This window comes from Marmota marmota, unplaced genomic scaffold (genome assembly GCF_001458135.2).
Source record: "Marmota marmota marmota unplaced genomic scaffold, marMar, whole genome shotgun sequence".
NCBI lineage: Eukaryota > Metazoa > Chordata > Mammalia > Rodentia > Sciuridae > Marmota > Marmota marmota.
The window spans coordinates 42,824,524-42,847,977 of record NW_026000093.1 but is presented as its reverse complement, the minus strand read 5'-3'; the positions used below and the strand labels follow the sequence as shown (position 1 = coordinate 42,847,977).

General features: G+C 41.5%; 1 protein-coding gene across 1 annotated transcript in view; it reads right to left on the bottom strand.

Annotated features, from left to right (window-relative positions):
* The window catches only part of Ptdss1 (phosphatidylserine synthase 1), a 59,647-nt gene that overhangs the window by 24,368 nt on the left and 11,825 nt on the right, over positions 1-23,454 (bottom strand). The window contains exons 2-5 of the mRNA XM_015485984.1: positions 22,717-22,808; positions 12,481-12,525; positions 9,289-9,413; positions 2,318-2,476 (exon numbers count right to left, since the gene is read on the bottom strand). Coding sequence (XP_015341470.1) covers positions 2,318-2,476; positions 9,289-9,413; positions 12,481-12,525; positions 22,717-22,808 — 421 coding nt within the window. The remainder of the gene's footprint in view (positions 1-2,317; positions 2,477-9,288; positions 9,414-12,480; positions 12,526-22,716; positions 22,809-23,454) is intronic.

Genomic DNA, 23,454 nt, shown 5'->3' with positions numbered 1-23,454 from the left:
ACCTCTGAAGTAATAGAATAAATAGTGCAAAGTTAAAAGTTTCCACAGAGCATTTTGTAAGCGACAAACAACATACAGACATGAGAAATTTTTCTTTTTGATGCATCGGTCACTGAGAAGCTTCAGGACAGCCATTACATGTGATGGCTTATCACTGCCCACCTGGTGGGCTTCACACTACCCCTGAAGTGTATTCCCAGGTTTCAAGTGCAAGGTGGAACTTGAACACTGGCCTTTGGACAAGGAAGAGAGAAACTGCAGAAGCCGGCAGCATGTTTGCTGGAATAAAACTATGCACAGAAGTAATGGTGGAGAACACCTTTAGCATAGGGGCTTTCTGGAAGGTACCAGATTCTGGGGCAAGATGGGCCCCAAGGGACTGAGTCTGAGGAGCTGGCTGTCACCTTCATTCATTCACTATGGAAATTGCACCAGCCATGTGTATGGCAGAGTATCTGGGCCTGGGAACACAGAGACATGAGCCTTGCCCCCTGGAGGCTAAAGACACACCTACCATGTGTCTAAATGGAGCACAGATAGTGGAGGAGCAGGGAAATTTTCCTTCAGTAGCTGAGCCCTGGCAACAGGAGACTAGGAGGTGAGGGGAGCGAGAAGCAGTGAGGATAAGTGAAGGGCTCTGGTGGGAAAAAGCAAACGACTTTTGAAATGGAGGAGCACAGAGGTTGAGGGAGAGAGAGGCTCACTGGGACTGGGCTGGGAGGCAGTGGTTAGGTCCCCTCTGGGCCTCTCTGCCTGGCTCAGAAGTCTGGATTCTATTTTAAGAGCAAGGGACAAACAATAAAGAGGTCTTAGGAGGACAGGTCTTGATCTGGTGGAGGGCTGAAAAGGACTTATTTGGCAATAAGTAGTGCAAAGACAAGCACTTCAGACAAGAGACATGGTCGATCAGACAGGAGCGGGAGCAGAGGGATGAGAAGACTCCTTTGGACTGTAGAAATGTTTAAGAAAGAGTCACAGGACCTGAGGACCATAGGACACTGGGGAGCAGGAAAGAAAGGATAGAAGTCTAGAGAGCTAGTGAGAGGGAAAAAGGGAGCTGGTAAGCCCTGGTGCCTTACCCAAAACCGGGCAGTTGGGTTAGGAAGATGACTGCATTCTGAGGCAGGATGTGGTGCAAAGACAGGAACTTGGTTATGGAATGTATCCTGGCTCAACCAAGGAAGTGAGGCTCAGAACTCAGGATCCTTCTCCATACAATGGGAGTGGATAGATACCCACTGCCTTTCCCTGTCCATCCTGAGGATTCACAGTGACATATAAGGTGTTGGGCACAGTCATGATGATCTGAATTATGTTCCCTGAAAATCTCTACACTGAAGCCCTAAATGCCAACTCTTCAGAAGGTGAATTTATTTGGAAAAGAAGCTGTTGCTCATGTAGTTAAGATGAGGTTGAACTGGACTGGAGTGAGCCCCCCAATCCATTATAACTGGTGCCCTTATAAAAAGAATAAGAAGGAAGGCTCAGAGACACAGGGGAAATGCCACCTGATTAGGAAGGCAGGGTGCATCTACAAGTCAAGGAATGTTGAAGATGGAGAGCAAACTGCGAGAGGGTAGGATAGGCCTCAGAAGATTCTCCACAACAGTCCTCAGAAGAAACCAACGCTGCCTACACCTTGACCTCAGACTTCCAAGTCTGCAAAGATGTGAGAGTTACAGTAATAGAAGCCATATTTAACTGGCACACTTCTCTAGGTTGGGATCGGGTCAACGACAGGCATTGAGGAATACACTGTGCACGTGGTCAAATTTTGTTCTCTGGGAATGATGAATAATGTAAAATTGAGCAATAATGAATTAGTTCCCCCAATTTTACTAATAGTTTTTAAAGAATATATCTCTTTCATTAATTAAATGAGATAGATAACTCTATTGGAAATTCATTTTTCAGCTATAAAACCCCTTTGGATGCCCTTGACATTTCTGAACACCTTTTTGTCTCAGACTGGAAAACAGCTGAGTGGGTTAACCAACCTGTTTACTTCTAAGCAGATTTCCCTCATTGCCATTTATGTGTCTCACTTGGGAATTTCACTTTATTCTTTCGCTTGATTTCATTTGTTTCTCTTTAAGACTGGTGGGATAGAAATACATTTCATTAAGTGAACAAGGTGGCTTTTGTTTAGTTTTTGTTTTTTTAAACAAAGATCTAAAAGAGTCTCATGGGATGGTGTAAATACATTTCCACCATGGGGGCTGGAGAATGGATTGATTGCTACCTGACAACCTTTTTCTTCCTACACATAAAGTGTACACAATGTTTCGTCCTGGGAACCCCCACCCCCACTTCTTACCTCAGTTAGCTCCCAGGTAATACTGATTGTCCAGCAGAGACCATAACTTCGGATCAACAAGGCCTTCATGGCCCAACCCCAGAAATGCCCAAATGCAAATATATCAAAATGGCTAACGATCCTCTCCCAGGTGATCACGTGGCAGTTCACAGCATACTCCTGTTGAACATGAAGGGAAACGATCAATGGAACTCCAGAACCTATGAGCTTTCTGGGTTCAGACAGTGAGTAAGAACTGCCCCTGACAAGTAATGTAGGTGCTGATCCATTAATAGAAAAGTTTTAATAACAAGATTCTTGGGTAAATCAACAAGTCCTAGAGCTTAAATGAGACCTGCTTTACTCTGAATTGCAAATGCTGGGTTAAAATGGGAAGCAAAATAATTTTACAAAGGCTTAACACATCTTTAAAAAGTAGCATTGCATAGATCACATCATCTGAGGTCAGAGCAACTAAGTTAAAGCCAGTAATGAAAATGGTAATTAAAGAATTCCAATAAATTTAGAAATTTAAAACACATTTCTAAAAAATCACAGATTGAAGAAATCATAATAGAATTTCTTTAAAAAATTGAATACCAATGATAATAAAAAAATACTGCATATCAAAACTGAAAGGATATAGTTAGGTAGGATTTTGAGGAAAACGTAAAGCCTTAAATGTTTATGTTGGAAGAGCTTAATCACTAAACTTCAGAAATGGGAAGAGGACAGAATAAACCCCAGATCAAAACTATCAGATACTACATAATCTAAATATTAAAAAATTCTTATACTTTTAAGAATTGTGGTTCCATCTTAGCATCTTTTTGTTTTGAAGATATTATATATTTACAACAACTACAGGACAATATAACATTTCTTGGGAACTTATTTCATACCCTTTCTTTCCATATTAATCCGATAGAAAGTAGTGAAAGCTATTGCCTGTGACTTATTATCAGTCAACTGGAAAAATTCCTATTAACTATTAATAGGGTTTCAATATTAGATATCTCCTGAAGCTCATGTGCGAGACAATGCAAGAAAGTTTAGAGACAAAATGATTGGATTATGACAGCCTTGACCTAATATATCCCAGGGATATAAAAATTCAAGGATGCTCAAGTTCCTCATGTAAAATGGTTCAGTATTTGCATGTAATCTACACAGATCTTCTCATATTCTTTAAATCATCTGTAAATTACTACAAGTACCTAAAATGATGTAATGCCATGAAAATAGTTGTTACAATGTGCTGCTTAGGTAATAATGCCAAGAAAAGAGCAATAATTTTCTCTGAATACTTCTGATCTGCAGTTGGTTGAATCCATGGATGTTGACCCACAGACACAAAAGGCTGGCTGTAGTGCTGCAGGAGCCCTAAGCAGGTATAAGCATGACAATCAGGATGAACAGGCTCTAACTGAGGACAGCCCAGAGCCAGGGCCTGGAAAGAGGCCAAGCGTCTAGGTGTATGTGTGACTAAAGACAAATTGAGCTTACCTTGCAAACTGTCTCAGGCTGATCTTGGTGACCCCACCCCTCCTCCCTTGATTGCCCAACATGTAACCAAATACCAAGTCCCATTCATTTTACCTTTTCAACTTTCTTTCCTCGACCTATCTCATTGTTACTAATATTTCTAGCTCAGACTTCTTCAGTAGTTTTCTAAGTTTGTGAAATATTTCAAGTATATAAAACGTATATATGATAGTATAATAAGTACCTGGGTCCCCACCTCCACACACTTTCACCCACCTCCAACTCAAGATTAGAAAGATATTTAACTGGTCACCCTGTCTCCACCTGTGCTTCCTATAGCCAGTTCTTTATAAATAAAATGATATTGAATATCATAAATCATATCAATTGCATAACTATGTATACTATGTGCATGTAGTAAAGTGCACGTGTGTACACATGAGCACACCTACATGTGTGTGTCAGGGAAGTCGGGTGTTGGATAAGGCATCCTTTTGAGTCTAGATGGATCTCACTAATGCACACTGCAGCCTTCCAGTCCTGTTCTCCCTTTGGAGGAAATGGTTTCTTTAAAAGAAGAAAAGATTCCAAGTCCTCTTTGGAAATTATTTGCCTTCTGACAGCACAGGATCTTGTCTGCTCCCTCAACCATGCAGAAATCTTGTGGGTCAGGTCCTGCCTTGTGGAAGAAGCTTACAGTTGTCCAAAGGGCCAGGGGAGGATAGGCCTGCTTAATCTGTGGGTGGGAGTATTAGCAAGCCCACGTGGTCCAGGTCTACAGCCATCTGCTCCACTTAGCATTTACAGGAAGAAATCAGCTGATATTCTGAACTCTTTCTTCTGTCTCCAAACTCAACTACAGGTCAGGGTATTGACTGAACCTCCAAAATATCAGCACAGATCACGTAACTGCTCTGAATGGCATTTAGAATGACATCCAAATTCTAAATTGCAGCCAGTCTGGCCCTGGCAGCCTCCTAGCCTGAGGCACGGCTCTCTACTTCTGGATTCCCACACTCCTCAGCCCCTGACTGACCCAGCTGCCCAGTCAGGGCCTCCACAGGGCTGTCTTGCTGAGTAATGCCCGTCCTTGTGTCTGGCTACTCCCACTTACCCTTTAGTGGCCAGCTTGAACATTAGTGCTTGGCATGGTCTCCCTGACATCCCTGGCATGACAGGGTCACTGCTCTAAGTGTTAATAGCTCCCACTCCTTTTCCTTTACAGTGCTGCAACCTCGTGGGAGCATTGTGCTTCCTGGATCCCATGGTGTGCCCTTTTCACACTGTATTATTTTGAGAATCAGGATGCATATTTCAATGTATTAAAATGTATGGTTCTTTAGATATAAGGCTTCTTTATTCCCCTTCCAAAAGCCATACCTATAATTTATGGCTCATCTTAAAATAGATGCTGACCTCCTGAACCCATGATTGATCTTAACCTTATCAGGACAGAACAGCAGACATCCTGTGCCCTCTGACACCTGTGAGGTGGTCCACCATAAGAACTGGACTGGAGTCTGGAACGCCCCCAGGCCTCTACACTCAATTTTCGGTGTGTAGGGAAATGCAGAGATCAGGGAGACACACTCAGGATATTTTGGAAATGTAAGTTGCAAAATCCAGATGTGAGAAACTCTGTGAGGTAAACAATTTGGTTTATTCAACAAAATATACCTTAAGGAAAAAGAAAATATGTCGAAGAGCCTACTGATCAAAAAGGATTTAAGAGACATATCAAATTCACTGTGTGGACCTTGTCAAGGTCCTACTCTGAACAAATCAGTTGTAAAAGACATTTATATCTGGCAACTGGAAAAATGTGAACCCTGAATACATATATTGACTATGAAGTGCTTATGTTTAAAAAAAAAGAGTCCATATATTTTCAACTTAATATCTGAGAACTGTTTCAAAATAATCCAGAATGGGGGACTGAAACAAGATTGGGCAATATTCAAGCTGGATGATGGGTACATGGGGATTTCTACTCTTCCATATGTTTAAAGCCTTCTATGATAAAATTTTAAAAGTCATTGATAGTGTCTTAAGGTTTAACAGACAACAAGTTATTCCTTTAAATGTGCCTACTTGTAGACTCTGAGTTCCAAGGGACAAGGAATTTGCCCACCTGTCCCCGCCCCTCCCACTCCCCCACTCTCACCAGCAGTATGCCACCAAGAAGGAAAGGCTCAGACAATAGTAACTAAACAAAAGACTGCTGCTGCAGACAGAGTGATTTATAAACAAGTTCTGCTCTCAAAAAGCTTGTCTCAAGTTTTGAACACATATTTAATAAAAATTAGTATTTTATTTTGGTGCTGGGAATTGAAGTCAGAGCCCTGTGCATGTTAAGCATATGTTCTACCACTGAGCTACACCTCCAGACCAGAATCAATATTTTAAAAAGCAGCAAACTGTCCAGGCAAACTGTCCAGAAGAGAAACCGCCTACAATACAATTTCAATGATCCCTCAGCCCCAATTTATAAAAGAAATTCTAAGGGAAAAATGGGAGTCAGGGTTTTAATGAGCCAGAGTCGGCCAAGATCAGGACTGGGTACAGGGTAAAAGAATGGAAGAAATGGGGGCCAGTGAATCAAAGACATTTGATTTCACATAAAGGAATTTCTTTCCACAAATCCAATGAGGTCAGAAGTGTTTGTCTCCTGCCACTAATGAATGGGTCTTTATAATTGTGAACAATTACTTTAAGAAGGAAGAAAGTAATGACTGATAAAGAAGATGAGGCATTGCATCGTCAGCCAGAACCACAAGCCACTTTAACTTTGCTGGGCTTGGCAGGGGAGAATTAGCCAATATGGGACAACTAGGTTTTAAAAGCCACTTGCAGCTATTTTGAAACTGTAGTTGTGACATTCAGATGTCCCTCTGAAGTCAAATTCCTAAGGAAGCTAGATATCAAGAGCATTATTCAATTGAAATTCCTTCTACCAGCTCTGAGAGCTGGGTCAGCAGAACGAGGACCACTGCCTGCCTGTCGATTTGCTTTGTAATGGGACCACTTTTACTCAAAAGCCTAGAAAAGTTGTTTAGGAAAGTATTGTATTGGATAAGTCATTCTCCCAATCTCTACGTCCCAATGCTTCTGTGAACAAAAAAGGACTTATTCAAACAAACAGTCCCTACTCAGTAACTGTTATTATCCTCACTATTACCATCTGTAACCATCATTTTCATTACTGTTATAGTTTGGATCTGGAACATCCCCCAAAGTCCTTGTGTTAAAGGCTTGGTCCCCAGCTTGGTGCTATGAAGGTGGTTGGAGCTTTATGAGGTGGGGCCTTGTGGGATATTGGAGGGCACTGGAGGCATGCCTAAAAGGGGAATGTGGGATGCTAGTCTCTTCTTCTGTTTCCCACCTGCAAAGTGGTGAGCACCTTCCTCTGCCACACATGCTCCTGCCAGGATGTGCTGCCTCACCACAGGCCCAAGCAATAAGGCCAAATGACCACAAACTGAAGCCTCCAAAATCAGAAGGCAAAATAAGCCTTTCTTCCTTTTTAATTGATTATCTCAGGTAATTTGCTACAGTAATGGATGACTGACTACCACAATCATCATCATTACAAGCTCCTGAGTTTTGCCACTCTTTTTTAGGGTGAGAAAACCCCAAACAGACTTCTCTTATAATTTCTGCATTCTTATTTTTGCTTGTCTCTTAAGAAAGTTAAAAATAAAAATTTAGAAATGCCCTTTCAAGATGGGTCTGACCACTGTCAACCATGGTGAAACAATTATTGCTTAGACCTTATTATTAGGTCCCTTATATTACTTCCTGTTTCTCAAAGTCACTATGTCCATGTTCCATGTGCCTATTCTCATTGTCCTAAGCACCACCAGGTTTTACGCAATGGAAAGAAAAAAAAATAGAGAAAAAAAGCACCAAATATTAGGCATTGGAAAAAGAGAGAAAAAAAAAAAACTAAAAAAAAAAAAAAAAACCAAAAAAACCCCACCTTTTTTGAAATGAAATGAACCATATAGTATAAAATAACGGGATATTGATTTTGGTCTTGGTCTTGGTCCCTTTTGAAAGAGCTCAGAGCTCTTTCAAAAAAACCCTTACAATTTTCTGAGGAATAGGGCTGGGAGGTACATCTTTTACTTGGTCTTTGACCCTAGTTTCTGACACAAAGCTCCTAATCCCTTGGAATTTCCTGAGTAACAGGAACATTTTTGTTCTAATTAGGCAACTCCTAGAGGGCTCCAGAAGAGGGACTGGGCACCAGAAAGACCAAGCCACAACCAGAGGCTTAAAGTTTGTAGCCCCATCCATCATCTTCTGGGAGAGAAGAGCTGGAGATGTTAATAATCAATCAATAATCAATCGTGTCTATGTGACAAAGCTTAAGTCCCTGAACTGTGCGGTCTGGAGAGCTTCTAGGTGGTGAATAGGTCCATGTGTTGGGAGTGGCGCACCCCAACCCAGAGGGACAGAAGCTCCTGCATGAAGACCCTTCCAGGTCTCGTCCTGTGTACCTCTTCATGTGGCTGTTCATCTACATTCTCTCACATCCTTCACAGTAAACTATAGAAATGTATTTCCCTTAGTTCTGTGATCTGTCATAATAAATTAGTATTGGGGCAACCTCCTACTTGAGGCTGCTGGTCAGAAGCACAGGTGACCATGGAGGCTTTCATTTGCCTATGAAATGTAGATAAGTACTGTGGGACTGAGCCCTTAACTTGAGGGAGCTGACTAACTCCAGGCTGTGTCAGAACAGAACGGAACTGTAAGTCCCCTGGCTCATGACAGGAGAACTGACTGAAGTGGGGGAAACCCACCCATCTGGTTAGAGAAGTGTTCACTGAGAGTGTAGAGGAAAAAACAGTTGATTTTCCCCATACACATAGTCTCTTCAGTAAAAGCCAAAATACAGTATAGTCTTAACCAAAAATAAAAGGTATTCATGTGGGGTTTAATAAAAATAACAAACAAAATGGCCTAGATCATTACAATGGCCCCTTCATGGCCAGCCGGTGGAAGGATCTTTGCATTGGATGCGGAGGGGCTGAGAGCAGAGAGCTGAGGATGACACTGGTGGGAAGAGCAGCCACCCGAGGGCCTGTGCACCTGAGGTCCCATGCAGGCCTAAGGTGGGCTCATGAGTAAAGTACCTTGGTTTAGTTCGTACCAACTCCCCAAAAGAACTATTACTATTTTCACCTTATAAAAGAGGGAACAAGCTGGCAAGCACTTTGCCCAAAGTCCAATGGTGGACAAGTGATAGACAGAATTCAGGCCCAAGGCTCTCTGATGACAATCTTTATACTCTTTAGCATACACTTTTGTTCATGGGAAGATTTCATTAGCCTGAACTGTGTCACTTCAGTAAAACCATGCAATTCAAGCCTGCCCAGAGACCTGGATTTTATCTGTCTACTCAGGAAATAAGGAAAAGGAACAATTAAAAAGTGAAATCTACTATCCCCTATCCCAAAGACTCTACTAACTTCTCTACTGGGTTACTGAAGAATACATACCATGATATCTGCTTCCCTGGTGGCGTACCGAAGATTTGGATCTAGCCAATACATCAGAGATTTAACCTGCTCGAAATTCAGGAACAGGAGGAATACCAGGAACAGGAAGTAGAGCACACTGAGTCCTGACAGAAACAAAAACAGGTCCAAGTTTAAGAGAGATGCACAATACACATTAGACTTGAATGGCTATTTGTCAAAACCTGCACTAACATTGTAACACAGACTGTCAAGACGCCTATCACAGTCTGGTATGCTCTTTGGCAAGGAAGTCTGATAGACAGTCCTAAATCATATTAAGAGAGGTCAATAAAACTGTCTCTGAGAAAATGATGCTTTAGCTGAGCCTTGAAGGACTGGCTGCCAAAGGGTGTGTGGGGAGAGCGTGGGGGAGTGTGTGGGATGTTCAGATAGAGCAAAAAACAGGTCCCTGGAGGGAGATGTCGAGGACCCACATGTGGCTGGGTGCTGGCAGGGAAGGAACAGAGCAAGCAGCAATGAAGTGAAGGCAGGGCTCTGAGGCTATGGCAAGGATTCCTGATTTTTCTTTTAAGGAAAATGGGAAGAAATGAAATGACTTTGGTAATATTTTCCAAAGCAACTGAGTGGACAGGAAGTGGGTCCGGCTTAAGTGGAATCCCAGGCTGGGGACCACTTTTGTATTCCAGGTTTGAGGTATGAAGGAGCCCAGGGACACTTCTCTGAGACTTTAGTCCTTGTGGGCATTATCTTACCGTCACATCACAGTCTAACTGCCATTCCAATAACCACAATATGTCATTTAAAAAAGAAAAGCCAGTAAAACATTTTAAGAAGGCAAAAGCCTATGTATTATATTACATTTTAGAAAGAACTAAAAACCAACCACTGGGACACTGTCTTTTATTTCTGTTGAAACCATTAAAATTAAAACGTTGAAGTAGGGCATCTGAACACTGATACAAATGACCTTGGGTCACAATGTCCACCTAAACGGAGCTCAGAAATAATCTCCAATGAACCATTTCAAAGAACAGGTCTGAGGCTTATTGAAGAGGCATGGAATCTACTTAAGCACAGCAGCACCAGGCCACCCATCAGACCTTCTCCAGCCCTCGGGGAGCTCACAGAGGCCTGAGGAGCAGGGTGACCCACACGCATACATCCAAGACCCAGGAAACATACATTTTTTTAGGCATGTTGTTTTTAGAGCTGTCGTAGGTGTGCACTTACATACCAGACACTTTTACAAATTTTCGCCTTAAATGACCCCCCACTATACCCTTTAAAATAATAATCCCTTCGAAATAATTATTTTAAGACAGGGAGAAATGATCTGTGGCACAGGCACTCTTTAAATGAACTTCTGGGTTGGACTTTTGAGTTCTGTGAATCCCCCAACACTGATAAGCAAAATTGTGTATATAAGAATTTGTAATGGGGAAGGGTCAATGATCTCGACAGATTTTCAAGGGCCCCATGTTCCAGAAAAGCTCTTGGGTAAGAAATAAAACTGCTCATTACCTACAATGATTCATTGAAATAGGGAAAACAAAACTCTCAGATGTGCCCAACAATGTGTAAATAACTTAGAATTTAAAGCAGTAATATTAAGTCCAGGGAATGTAAGGAAGATTCAGCCAGGAGTGGCTTTTTATTTATTTATTGAACCCAGGGGCACTTAACCACCAAGCCACATCCCCAGCTCTTTTTATTTTTTATTTTGAGTTGGCTAAGTTGCTTAGGACCTTGCTAAGTTACTGAGGCCGAGCTTTGAACTTGCAATCCTCCTGCCTCAGCCTCCTGTGTTGCTGGGATTACAGTCTTGTACCACTGTACCTGGCTCAGGACTGGCTTTTTAAAAATGTAAATATAGCCATGTTGCTCCTCTGGGAAAAGCCTCCTTAGATTTCCCAGTGCCCTTTGCCCCCATCCCCTGTAAGCTGGCCCATGAGCCCTGAATGCATCTATCTGTATCCTACCTTGTGATTTCTCTTACTCTTCTCCCTGGGCCCACTGCACTGGGGCACAGTGGCCTGGAATTATCACCTTTCTAGCTGGTGGTGGGGGGGTGGCAGAGGGGGGCACTTTGGCAGCCTTTCTCTTTGCCTGGAATGTCCCCCAACTTCAGATGTCTGCAGAGTTAGATCCCTCTTTATATTCCAGAGTCTCAGATTAAGTATCACTCCCTCGGGCCTCCCCTCAGTGCTCAAACTGAGGAGCCCACCCAGTCACGGTCACCTCACCTGAGATTAACTAACTTCCAGACACTGAGTGACCGCTGATGGTGATTACAGCTTTAATAGTTCATTCACTACAGCTGTTCTCCTCCCTGGACTGGAGGGTGGCTCCCCAGGGCAGGCTCCTGACTGACTGGTTCTCCTCAGTGGCCTCAGGGCCAGAACAGTGCCTGTCACAAAGCCACACTCCATGAATAGTTGCTGAGTGAAAAGTTCACCATTAAATTCAGAGGATAAAGAATTACCTATGATCTCTGAAGGGTGAAAGAAAAAAATAAACAAAAAAACCAACCTTTAGCAAAATTATCAATTTTCAGAGTGCTTTTACATTTTTACACAAATTATATTTTCTAAACCTAAAAAAAAAAAAGAAAAAGTTATTTGATGAAGTCAAACGCCCTGAGTTTTGAAGCTTTATTAAATTTGCTCAGGTGATTTGACTTTTTGAACCACAAAATCAAGTAAATTAAGATACCCAATATTTAAATGCTAACCAATAAGCTTTAGTTCATATCAAGGCTCTCAGTCAGAATACTCCTCCCTTTTTCATTTTCTTTCTCACTAATAACATCAAAGACATTGAATTGCCAGGCATCCATTCCCTCCTGGATGCAGACAAGACAAACATGCCAATAGGATGCACTTCAGCCGGCCCTTCAGGAGGATGCTCATGCAAAACAAGTGGTGTTTGCTTCAGCCAAATCCCAGGCACACCAAGAGACAGCAACACTAGGAGGGGGCATGTGGAGGGGAATGCACTCACCTGTTCAAGAATCTAAGCCACCGTCAGTACTTTATATTATGTCAAAGATGTTTAAGAAAAAATTTGTACCAGGAACACCAAAAGAGTAAAAATTTTTATAAAGTCTTAACTGTAGAATGGTTAGAAAGTAGAATGTAGAAAGTCAAGTTGCTATAATGATACATGAAAAAAAGATTAGAATATATTTTGACATCTACTAATAGAACTCACCAAAAACCATTCGCCATAATGCTGGATGAGGTCGGGTAAATGGACCTGCAGAGAGAAGATATGAAGTTAGGGTGAAAAGTGGTTTGAAACAGCAGAAAGCTAAAGAAAGAGTTGCTTTCTACATGTAGGTAATAAAAAGCTCTCTACTGTTTTATTTTTTTCTTTCCTCCACCTACATAAACACTTTAAGGTCAAAGTTTAGGTTGAAATGTTTTTACCCACATTTCATCTATTACCATGGTTGTCCCAGGCACCATTCATAACAAAGATTTTTTTTAAGCTTTGTCCTTTAGAAGTGAGAACATAATTTCCTGGGAAATGATGTTGTCACAGTGAAGAGGTCACCAGGCTGACATTTGAGTGTGTGTAATACATATTGTACCATCACAGGAGAGATCTTCCAACTGCCCCCAAGTCAGGGAAAAAGGTTTTTAGGACAAATAGAGCTCTGTGTGTGTACACACACACACACATGTGCACGCTCACACATGTGACTGTATAAGAGAGAGTGGGTAAGTGAAAGAGAATGAAAATGAGAGAAGAAACACTGTGCTTTGAAAACAAACTCTTTGAGCACTATTAGTACAGGGACTTTTGACAATGACCTGTGGCACCAACACACCTCTAGCATGGCAACCCAATTCAGTTAGATTGCACACTACTGAAACAAATTTCACAAAAGGACAAAACAGCCTTACTCAAATGATACACCAATACTTTCTCTTCTATTGAAGATGAAGTGGTGGGGTGGGGTAGGGAAAGCTGGATAGCTATTTGGCTTGGCCCTGATCTACTAAATCGATTCACCACTGCTCTGGTAGGCACCGATCCTGTTTAGAGCCCTCATACCTTTTGAACAGTCTTCCTATTCTTGGAGAACTGCCAATGTTATGATTCCCACATGCCCAGAGAGACACCAGAGCTTGTTTCCCAGACTTCTATAGCTAGGGCTCAACTTCAGGTGCACATGAACTGGACTTGGCCTCAGGTGGTCATATGGGGGGGGGGGGCAGTGTGCAGAGCTCTCCTGTCTCCGACCCTGTAAGCAAGGGCAGTAGCAAGGCAGTGCAAGCCCCATGGGGGATACCCTGGGGGCCCTGGCAGTAAATTTCATTAGCGTCCATTGCAGAAATGATAGTGTGGCAGAGTACAGCTAAAGCTGGCTGAGCACTTGTCCTTAGAACAGTTCTGGGTGCAATGCCTATTCCTAGAAGTTTGGCCTGGGGCCTGGTTTCTAAGCACGCCTCACTTTGCGAACCAGCTCATATTTTTTAACTGGTTCTTTAATGAGCAGAGTCAGTACTTTTGCTTGCAACCATGAATCTTGTTTAAGGCAAACACTGCATTGTTATTTTTATTCTGGAATTTCTTCCAAAATCACCTATGAAGATGGAAGGGAAGGAGGCAGAAGTAGTTCAATTATGTTTCGATGCAATTCAATGAAATCGTAAAAAGATTACATTGAAACATAATTGAACTTCTTTCCTTTGAGGAATTCAAGTTCATATTATGAAAATCAGTTACAAGTATACCCCACCATCCTTCCCAAGTTTAGACAGGCACAACTCAGAGGGTGAGTGGGTTCGTGACAGACCCTACTTGATCCAGAGGTACTTGGTTCTTGGGTTTTGGATTGCAGTAGTGAACACTTGGATGGTTAGGGATTTATTGAAAAAGTGTCCTCAAATCATTTCTTCTAAGTTCTTGGGGTGAGGGCTCAAATAAGAAGGAATTCCTTTTTAATCAGCTGCTTCTTTTTCAGAAAATCACAGGAAAGCATATAAGTCAGAAATCCCTTCCAGCTTTTCATCAGAAGTCATTAGGAAAATGGTGGCTAAAACTGCCTTCATTTAAGCAATTTTCTCGTCCAAATGCTCTTCCTCAATTATGTTGGCTGATGGCTCTTGACTGGTCACCATAAATGGCTTTTATATTATGGTGGCTGCCTGGCTTGCAAATATTACTTCCTCAATACCATTAAAGTAACCTTCTGGATGTAACATGGGGACCATAGCTTTTTCCATGATTTCCTCTTGTAAGATACAACTCAAAATTTTATGACCTGTTATTTGGCTTGCACAGAATTCGATGACCAATCAACATTTAAAAAAAAAAAAATGGTGTCAAGTCAGCAGTGCTTTTGTGAGCATGCTCCAAGCACCAGGCTGTGGGATGAAACATTCCCCTCAAGTGATCTCCAAGTTGTCCTGATGAATGGGTGATGAGGGTGCCACCATCACTCCCACTGTGCAGATAAGGACACTGGCATGGGAAACTTGCCCAGGGTCATGCACCTCTCAGCTTTCCACCTGAGCTGCCAGGTTCTACCCTGTTAGCAGGCTGAGTGGTAGGAAGTACCTGTTTGCCCCTAGAAACTCCACAGAACAGATCAGCACAGGAAAAGAGAAAGCAGAAGCCAAGGGTTTGGACCAGAAAAGTTTCAGAGCCAGGAGTGCAAGGGAGAGAAAGGAGAGAAGAGAGCTTTGAACTGAAGCCCTTGGAGGGAAGGGGGCAGTGGAGGGCTTCACGTGTCTTTGCTTTAACAATATGAAATCCATAAGTGATATCAGGGAGAATAGGTAGAACCAGTGAAAGGGCAGGGATGCCTCTAGAAATGTAATTCAGGGACTGCCCTGACAAGGTAGGTGGGAATTACTAGGGATTTTGCTTATAAAGAATAAGCAAAGGCCTTTGGATATAACAAAAACCCAGTCCAGGCTTTATTTCAGTCATCGAATCTGCCTTCCCTGAAGATGTGAGGCATGTCATAACTGCCCACTGCCTTTAAAAGCACTGAAGTTTTTAAAGTGGTAAAATTTTTTATTGCTACTAAATACCACTAATACTAAATAGCAATAATAGTATCATCTTTACCACCAAGGCCTTAATAGCACTTAAATAATGAAGTCCAGGATGAGGCTGGTTGGTCTTCTATAGTGTGAACATTGATACCTAGGCTCAGTATGTCACCCACATTGGATACTTTTATCTAGTCACGTCTGAAGATCCTATGAGTGCAGGGTAAAGGCACAGGAGGAGCCATGCACTCTGCAGCATTTGCCTGCCCAGGTAGACCAGTACTCCTAGGGCATCTTGTGAACACTGACTTTATCTCAGAGCCTCTGCCACAAACCTGACTTCCCTACAGTCTTTCCTCAGTGATCTACTGAAGTTTTCTCTTCCTCCCTTTGACTGTTGTTATGGTTTTGAGATTATTAGGAGGTCTCCACCTCATGATGGGCTTTCAAAGGAGAGTTTGTGCTTTCTTTCTGACTTCATCAAAGCTTTGTGCAAAAGTGAGGACCTTTGGTTAGATTGCTCATTTTTTCAATTGTGCAGGAGAAACGGGAAAGGCTTTTTTTTTTTAAATTTTTTATTGTTGGTTGTTCAAAACATTACATAGTTCTTGATATATCATATTTCACACTTTGATTCAAGTGGGTTATGAACTCCCATTTTTACCCCATATACAGATTGCAGAATCATATCAGTTACACATCCATTGATTTACATGTTGCCATACTAGTGTCTGTTGGGAAAGGCTTTTTAGGGCAGTGATGCAGAAACAAATTCTGTTTTGTTTTGTTTTGTTTCTGGATTGTGTTTTGTTTTCGTTATCAACCTCTCCATCTAGAATATGTAACTTTCAATCAGATAATAAAGGCAAGCTTCATTTCAAAAGAAACCAAAGTCAAATGGCCTTTGTCATAAGAATAACTAGCATTTAAAAATCCAGCTCACAAACTATACAATAGGATTATTGCTTGACTTACCAGAAACATTTACAGCTATGAATAATTAAATTCAAGGGACTGCACCTCAGGGAAGTTTTAATTCTTTTAATGAAAATCAGAAGTTGCCTAACAGTGACACATTTGTATCCTCAGGCCAGAGGCCCCCTGGCAAGCCCTCTTAGTCTGCTTCTTCTCTAGATGATTATTAAAGTTTAAATTCTTTTAGAAAAACCTAGCATAGAATGATTTTTAAGCAAGTTTCAAACCTAAGAATTAATAAAAAATGAAAAGGTATTGAGGCAGGAGACAGAATGGTGGAAAGAGGAACTTCTTTTTATTTTTAAATTAGAAGACAGCAAATCTTCTGGATCACTTTGAAACTGTCAAGATGAGAGTAGCATGAGCTCAGCTTAAAGAAGTCAAATGAGGAAGAGAACACCTGGAATAACAAACTCAGGACAATCAGGAAATACTTGTATTTTATGCTCCTCCAGATACCGTTCAGAAGCATTGAATGGTGTTTCTCCTGTAGATGAGAAGAGGCTACTTCTGCGACCTTCTTCCCAAGAGAATTCATTTCCTAATTCAACATATATTTCCTGAGAGAAGCCTGTGGGCCAGGCACTGGGGGTACAGACAAGGTTGGCTGGTTTGGGTCGGCAGGGATGACTGGCCCCAGAGAGCTCTTGGAAGCTAGAAAAGCACACCAGAAGGTCACCAACTGAAAGAAATCTCAGGGCTGACCATGGACTTAAATGGGCTTCTAAATGTCACTCCAGTGACATGGGGGTAGAGTTAAAATTACACTTGCACTTGAGGGTCATTTCCTATAATGGGATGGAGATAGCATTTGATTTTTAAAGAGCCAAAGGAAGATAAAGGAGAATGGAAGGGGAAAAAAAAGATGGCAGGAGAGAGAAGCCTGAAGTAGGCATTTCTCCTCCCCTCAGGGCATTTCCTGCCAGTCTTCTTTCAGCAATAGGAAGGAACCCTGAAGCCTAATCCTACCATATATTCTGCTGATTGCCTAATGAAATTTTAAGTACCCACTTCTCTTCCACTTAACTCAGGGGTGAATTTTAAGCCAATGGAGGCAATACTGGTCCTTTGCTATTTTTCACTCAATAAATATCTATTGAACATGCACTTCTCTGGGCTCTATAAATTCCTCTCCTCAGAACTGGCTGGAGAAGAGGCATGTGGCCCAATCCTAGTCCAAGAGATGTATGAACAAGTGTGCTAGTGGACTTCTAGAAAGGTGCCTTCTCTACTAAATAAAAGACACCCAAGAAGAATTGATGTCTTCTTTTGCTGGACACTGCCCACTGCTCTATGTCCAGCATAAGAACAAGAGAGCAAAGAGGCCCAGGCTAGGACCACCATGTTGCAGATGGCAGAAAAGAAAGAGATGAAGATCCTGGGTTTTCACATGCCACTAAGCTGCTCAATTAGCCAGGCTCAGAGTCTTCCTATCTGAAACTTCTTGTTATATAAGAAAGCGAACATTTTCCTAATTGTTTAAAGAATTGTGAATAGTCTATTACCCAAAGCCAAAAAATATCCTGACTTCTATAAAACCCTACGGAGAAAGTCAAAGGCCTTTTTTTGTTATTTAGACTCTACAAAGAGAATCACAGGGCTCCCGTCCAAGTTGACCAGTTCTACATAGATAGCACACATGAACTCACACGGGTGACCTGAGACTCGTGGTCATAATCAAATTTAGGCCTAGACATAAACATGCAGGGCAGCCTTTACTAGGTCAAGGATAAATGCCTTAGAAGTTGCCAAAACAGACTCATACTGGGCATGCCGTCCACTGCAGACACTTCCCCAGAGCAGCCTTTGAAAGAGAAGGCAAATTTTGGGCTCCATTTCTCTCACTAGTTTTCATCACTTAATTTGAAAACATGTGCTAAGAGTGGGGAGAACAGAAAATAAGGTAACATGCCTGAAGCTAGAAGAGGAAGGTATATTCCAAGCAGAGCAATGGTCATTCAGCATGATGGCTCCTGGAAAGGCCACAAGGGTGAAAGCTGGCACTCAGGGGACAGTGGAGCAGCTCAGGAGCAACTCTTCCCTGTGGTCCTGCCAGCTCCACTCCACCTCCACTGGCACCTCCCAAAGCTATGTCTGATTTTAAAATAATCAATAACATTCTTTTATGTAGAAAATGTCTATTCCTACTAATCGTATGTAAGTGTGAATAAATGGATCTTTAGGAAACAAACTAAACACACAATGTGTGCCTTGATGTCTTCCTTTCCCTGATGCTGTGGTTTGAATGCCATTTGTCCCCTCAAGACTCATGTTGAAATTCCATTGCCACTGTGGCAGTGTTGGGAGGAGGGGCCCTCAAGAGCAGGTGGGATCATTCATGCCACTTGAGGACTGAGAATGGGTGAGTTTTTTGCTCTCACTGGTCTGGATTAGTTACCATGACACAAGAGCTGGTTGTTGGAAAGCCAGGCTGCCCCTCCTATTGTCTCTTCCACTTGTCCCTTCAGGCCCTTTCAACTTCCACAAAGTTATGAAGAAGCATGAGGCCCTCACCAGATGAGGCCACCCAATCTTGAACTTCCAGCCTCCAGAACTGAGAGCCAAAATGAATTTCTTTTTGTTATAAATTACTCAGTCTCAGGTATTCCAACATAGCAACATTTAAGGACTAAGATACCTAACTAATGTCCCAATTTCTACCACATGGAATAATGAGCTCCATTGTCTTTTTCTCAACGTATCTGAAAGCTTAGTTAGGCTACAGAGTAGTGGTGGAGGGAAAAGGATAGAAAGATAGGAACAGAGTAGAAAAATGAGGAAGTGGGAAGACCTGGATCAATATGCTAGCTTTTGCTAGTCATGGACCCCACTCCACCCCTTCGGCAGGATCCAAAACACACTGAGTACAGAACCCAATCTAGGGTAAAGGAAAAGCCAGAGACTAACAGAAGGAGACAGAAACACATTACATAGGAAGACAGAGGTAAAATACCTCACAATGGATCTAATATGAGCTAAGACTAGAGAAACCCTGAAGAAGAAAAACGCTGGGCTAGGCCCCTCATACCGGGCTGACATTGAGTGGCCAGGTTGCTTCCATGGATGAATAACCTGGGTTTCAACTTTCTCATCTGTTATCTAAGCAGGTTGAACCACAAGAGCTCCGTGGGTCCTCCTTCCTTTGTATGTATGACAAAGTCACACAGCTGGGTTAATAAGCACAGGACAAATAGCATAAGGCAAGCTGACAGTTTGGTCTTTCCACAATCAACACTAAAGCATACCCCACAATGAGAGACTAAACAGGCTCAGGAAACTTTGAAGATGAGAAGGCTTCATCAGGAAATGGAAGACTAAACAGCAAAAATCACATGAAATATTACTTCAAATATAGATTTAAGGCCCTGAACTTCAGTGGCATTGGTGCCATGAAAAAAACATTCTGTGAATGAAGCCCCGGGACTCAGCTCCTGCTGCAGCTTCGTCAAAGGGATGGCTATAAAATTGGGGCTATTGAGATACTATCTTTTATAGTCCTCAAACTTCTAAAATGGCTCTGAGTTTAGAAACAGAAAAAAAAAAAAAAAGGAACCCTCAAGTCACACAGAAATAACCATTGAGAACTAAGCAACAGATAAACTGGATGAGGAAAGCAAAGACTGGAAAACAGAACTGATACCACTGGACTCATGAGTTTCCTGAGGATATATGTATGAATGTGCTCTGCTGGGCCCACATGGAAAAGAGAGACAAGACAGGGACACAGAAATAAGAAAAATATAGGAAAAAGGGCACAGACCAATAACAAAGTGCCATAGACCAACAACAGAGAATAAGCAGCAGGCCTTCATGGGACAGAGGGTGGAAAGGCTGAGGGGTCATCGCTACCTGAAGTCAACTGTTCTTGCTTCTGAGGCTCCAAAACTTCCTTGGAGGCTCTGGTGCTTAGCCTTATGTCAACATCTGACCTGAGAGGAGGTCACTATCACCCTGTCTTGAGTTGTATTCTTATGCCACCCTTTGTAGGAAAAGGCTGATTCCAGATCTCAGGGAAACCACTTGCAGCTGGCCACATCTGCCACTCTACAACATGGCCTCCTTAAGGGAGAGGATGGGCTGTGTAACGTCCAAGTTCTCCTTCTAAACCTAAAAGTCTAAGATCTTGTATGTTGGAGACTGGATGGAAAAGAAAGTTGGTAAATCACCAAAACGCTGTTTGACAGTAGAGAATTTTCTTAGCAAATTCTACAGGAAGGTCGACAAGGTTCACCTTGTCTTCATGTCCCAATAATTGTGCTTTTTCAGAAACATCAATCATCATGGAAAAGTCAAACTATATTTGTCATATTTGAATAAGATGTAGGTTTCTATGTGGTGAAAGGTTTTCATCCAAAGGAAATTTAATTTAAAAGCTTGAGTGGTTGGAAAGTTAAATTCAGCTCCTAAATACCTTGGCCATCTAGAACAAATCATTCTTTAAGAAATTCAGAGTCATGGTTTTACTGGCTCAACTGCTGTTACCAGCAAAAATTCAATACGTTCTTATAAATACAGTGCTTCATAAGAGAAGCAAAACAATTAAACAAAATTCCACAGCCACCATCTTGGGAGGCCTGAGGCCTCACCATGAAACATTTCAGGATAGCATTTAGTAACATTCACGATGAGCTTCCCATATTACACATCAATCTACTGAACAGCATAGAAGGCTAGAGACAAAATGCATCCGGAAGCATGACATTTAAAACCCAAACTGGCCCCTGGAACAAAATCCATAAGAAAGACTGAAGTACTTTTAAAATATCAGATACAGGAGTGAGCATTTATAAATGGTTACAAGGAACATGGACAAAATATTCTAGGAAGGTCTTTCAGGAATAAGAAAAATTTAAAGCAACGATAAGGGACAATTTAGAAGAAAGGTGTGAATCAATTGGAAACATGGCTAAAGAACAAACTTTTTGTTTTTTGGTTTTTTTGGGGTATTTGGGATTGAACCCTGGGTGCTCTACCACTGAGACACATCACCAGCCTTATTTTTCCACTTTTTATTTTGAGACAGGGTCTCATTAAGTTGCTCAGGCCTTGTTAGTTGCTGAGGCTGGACTTGAATTTGTGATCCTTCTCCCTCAGCCTCCTAAGTTGCTGAGATTACAGGGATGTGCCACTGCACCCGGCAACAAATATTTTTTAAACAAAGTCTTTCCCTCATTCTCTCTATACTCATGATGAGCAAGAAATAAAATTCACCATTAATAATTATCTTTTTTTCTGGGGCTGAAGTCGTGGTTCAATGGTAGAGCGATTGCCTCACACATGTGAAGCACTGGGTTCGACCCTTAGCACCACATAAAAATAAATAAATAAATAAATAAATAAATAAAGGTATCATGTCCTCCTACAACTAAAAAATTTTTTTAAAAAATTATCGTTTTTTCTATGATAAAAATCACACTTCAAATGCATAATCAGCAGAGTTGTGCTTAAGTAATACTCATTATAGCATTGACCCTGTCCTTAGCAAAAAAAGAGTAACTCAATAGGAACTCAGTATTGTATGACTCAGCTGATAATAATAAAAATAATAACAAAAACAATATCTGACATCTATCAAGGGCTTATAATCTGTCAGTCACTGTTCAGTGTGCTATAGTTTAATGTGGTTTATCTCTCAAGGGTTCATGTGCTGGAAGCCTGGTCCCAGTGTGGCAATGTTAAGAGGTGGTGGAACCTTTAAAAGGTGGGGCACAGTGGGAGGTCACTAGGGCACTGCCCTGAGAAAGAATTAATGTAGTTCTCTGGGGTCCTGGTTAGTTCTCTTCAAAGGGTTATTATAAAAGACAAATCGGGCCCCTCCCCAGTCTCTCAAGCTACCTGTCTTACCATATGATCTCTCCCTCCAACAAGTAATCCCACCAGGATGCCATCTGCCATAATGTGAAGTCAAGGGGACCCTGATCAGAGAAAGCACCATGCTGTCTGGACCTTTGACTTCCAAAACCGTGCTATGTCAAGTCTATAGCCTCAGATATTTTGTGGTAGCAATGGAGAACAAACTAATACATAGTGTTTAACATGTACTCATTTAGGCTGGGACTGTGTGTGGCTCAGCGGTAGCGCACTTGCCTGGCATGTGTGAGGCACTGGGTTTGATTCTCAGCACCTCATATAAATAAAGATCTATCAACAACTAAGGAAAAAATTTAAAAATATATATATACTCATTTAGCACACCCTCACAACAGTCTCTCCCTAGGATCCCCTTTATATAGAAGAGAAAATGAAATACCCTTAGAGATGAGGGGGTTTCTTTAGGGCCACAGAGCTAGGCAGTACCAAAATGGGCAGTCTGCCTGTGCTCCTAACTACTACACAAAAACCAGATTACTTTTTACTCCGGCATCTAGTTTCATCTTTTAGATGATCCACATCTCAAATGAACAAAAAAAGCCAGAAGGACCCAATGCACAGGTGAAACATGATAACATATGACATCACTTACCATTGGGGAAAGCTAATACACTGATGATAAGAAAGAAGAAAACGACAGAGAGAATGCCTCTCCAGATGTTGTCCTCTGGAACAGAGTCATCCCTGAAAATAGAAAAACAACATTTTCAGATGTAAATAGTAAACCTAAAGGAGTATGACCTCCACACGGTGAACACAAGACAGGGACACAGAAATAAGAAAAATATAGGAAAAAGGGCACAGACCAATAACAAAGTGCCACAGACCAAAACTACTTTGTTTTGCTCAGCAAAGTCATTGCACACACAAATGACTATTCACTAGTATTCCCTAAAATCACAAATCTCATAATAAAGTCCAGTTCTTACAAGAGGAACAGTTGGGATCTGGGGTGTAGCTCAGAGGTAGAGTGCATGCATGCACAAAGCCCTGGGGGTTCAATCCCCAGCTCAAAAAAAAAAAAAAAAAAAACCACCAACCCAAAAGACAACTGGCAACCTTACAAAGCAACACAATTCTACTCAGACAAGCATTTAAACATATCATTGTTATTAAAAATAATAATAATAAAATTCCAAAACCTAAAGTTTATTTTGGTTTTTGGCTTTAAGAGTAGCTAAAGATGATCCTCATGATATAGAATGTGGCAAAGACATTTTTCAGGAATCAGAAAGGAGGCAAAAGATCATAAGAAAGCAATGCAATAAAATGATATATCTATTCTTAAAAATAGATACCTAAGAGATGCATGAAGAAGGGGAGAAATGCT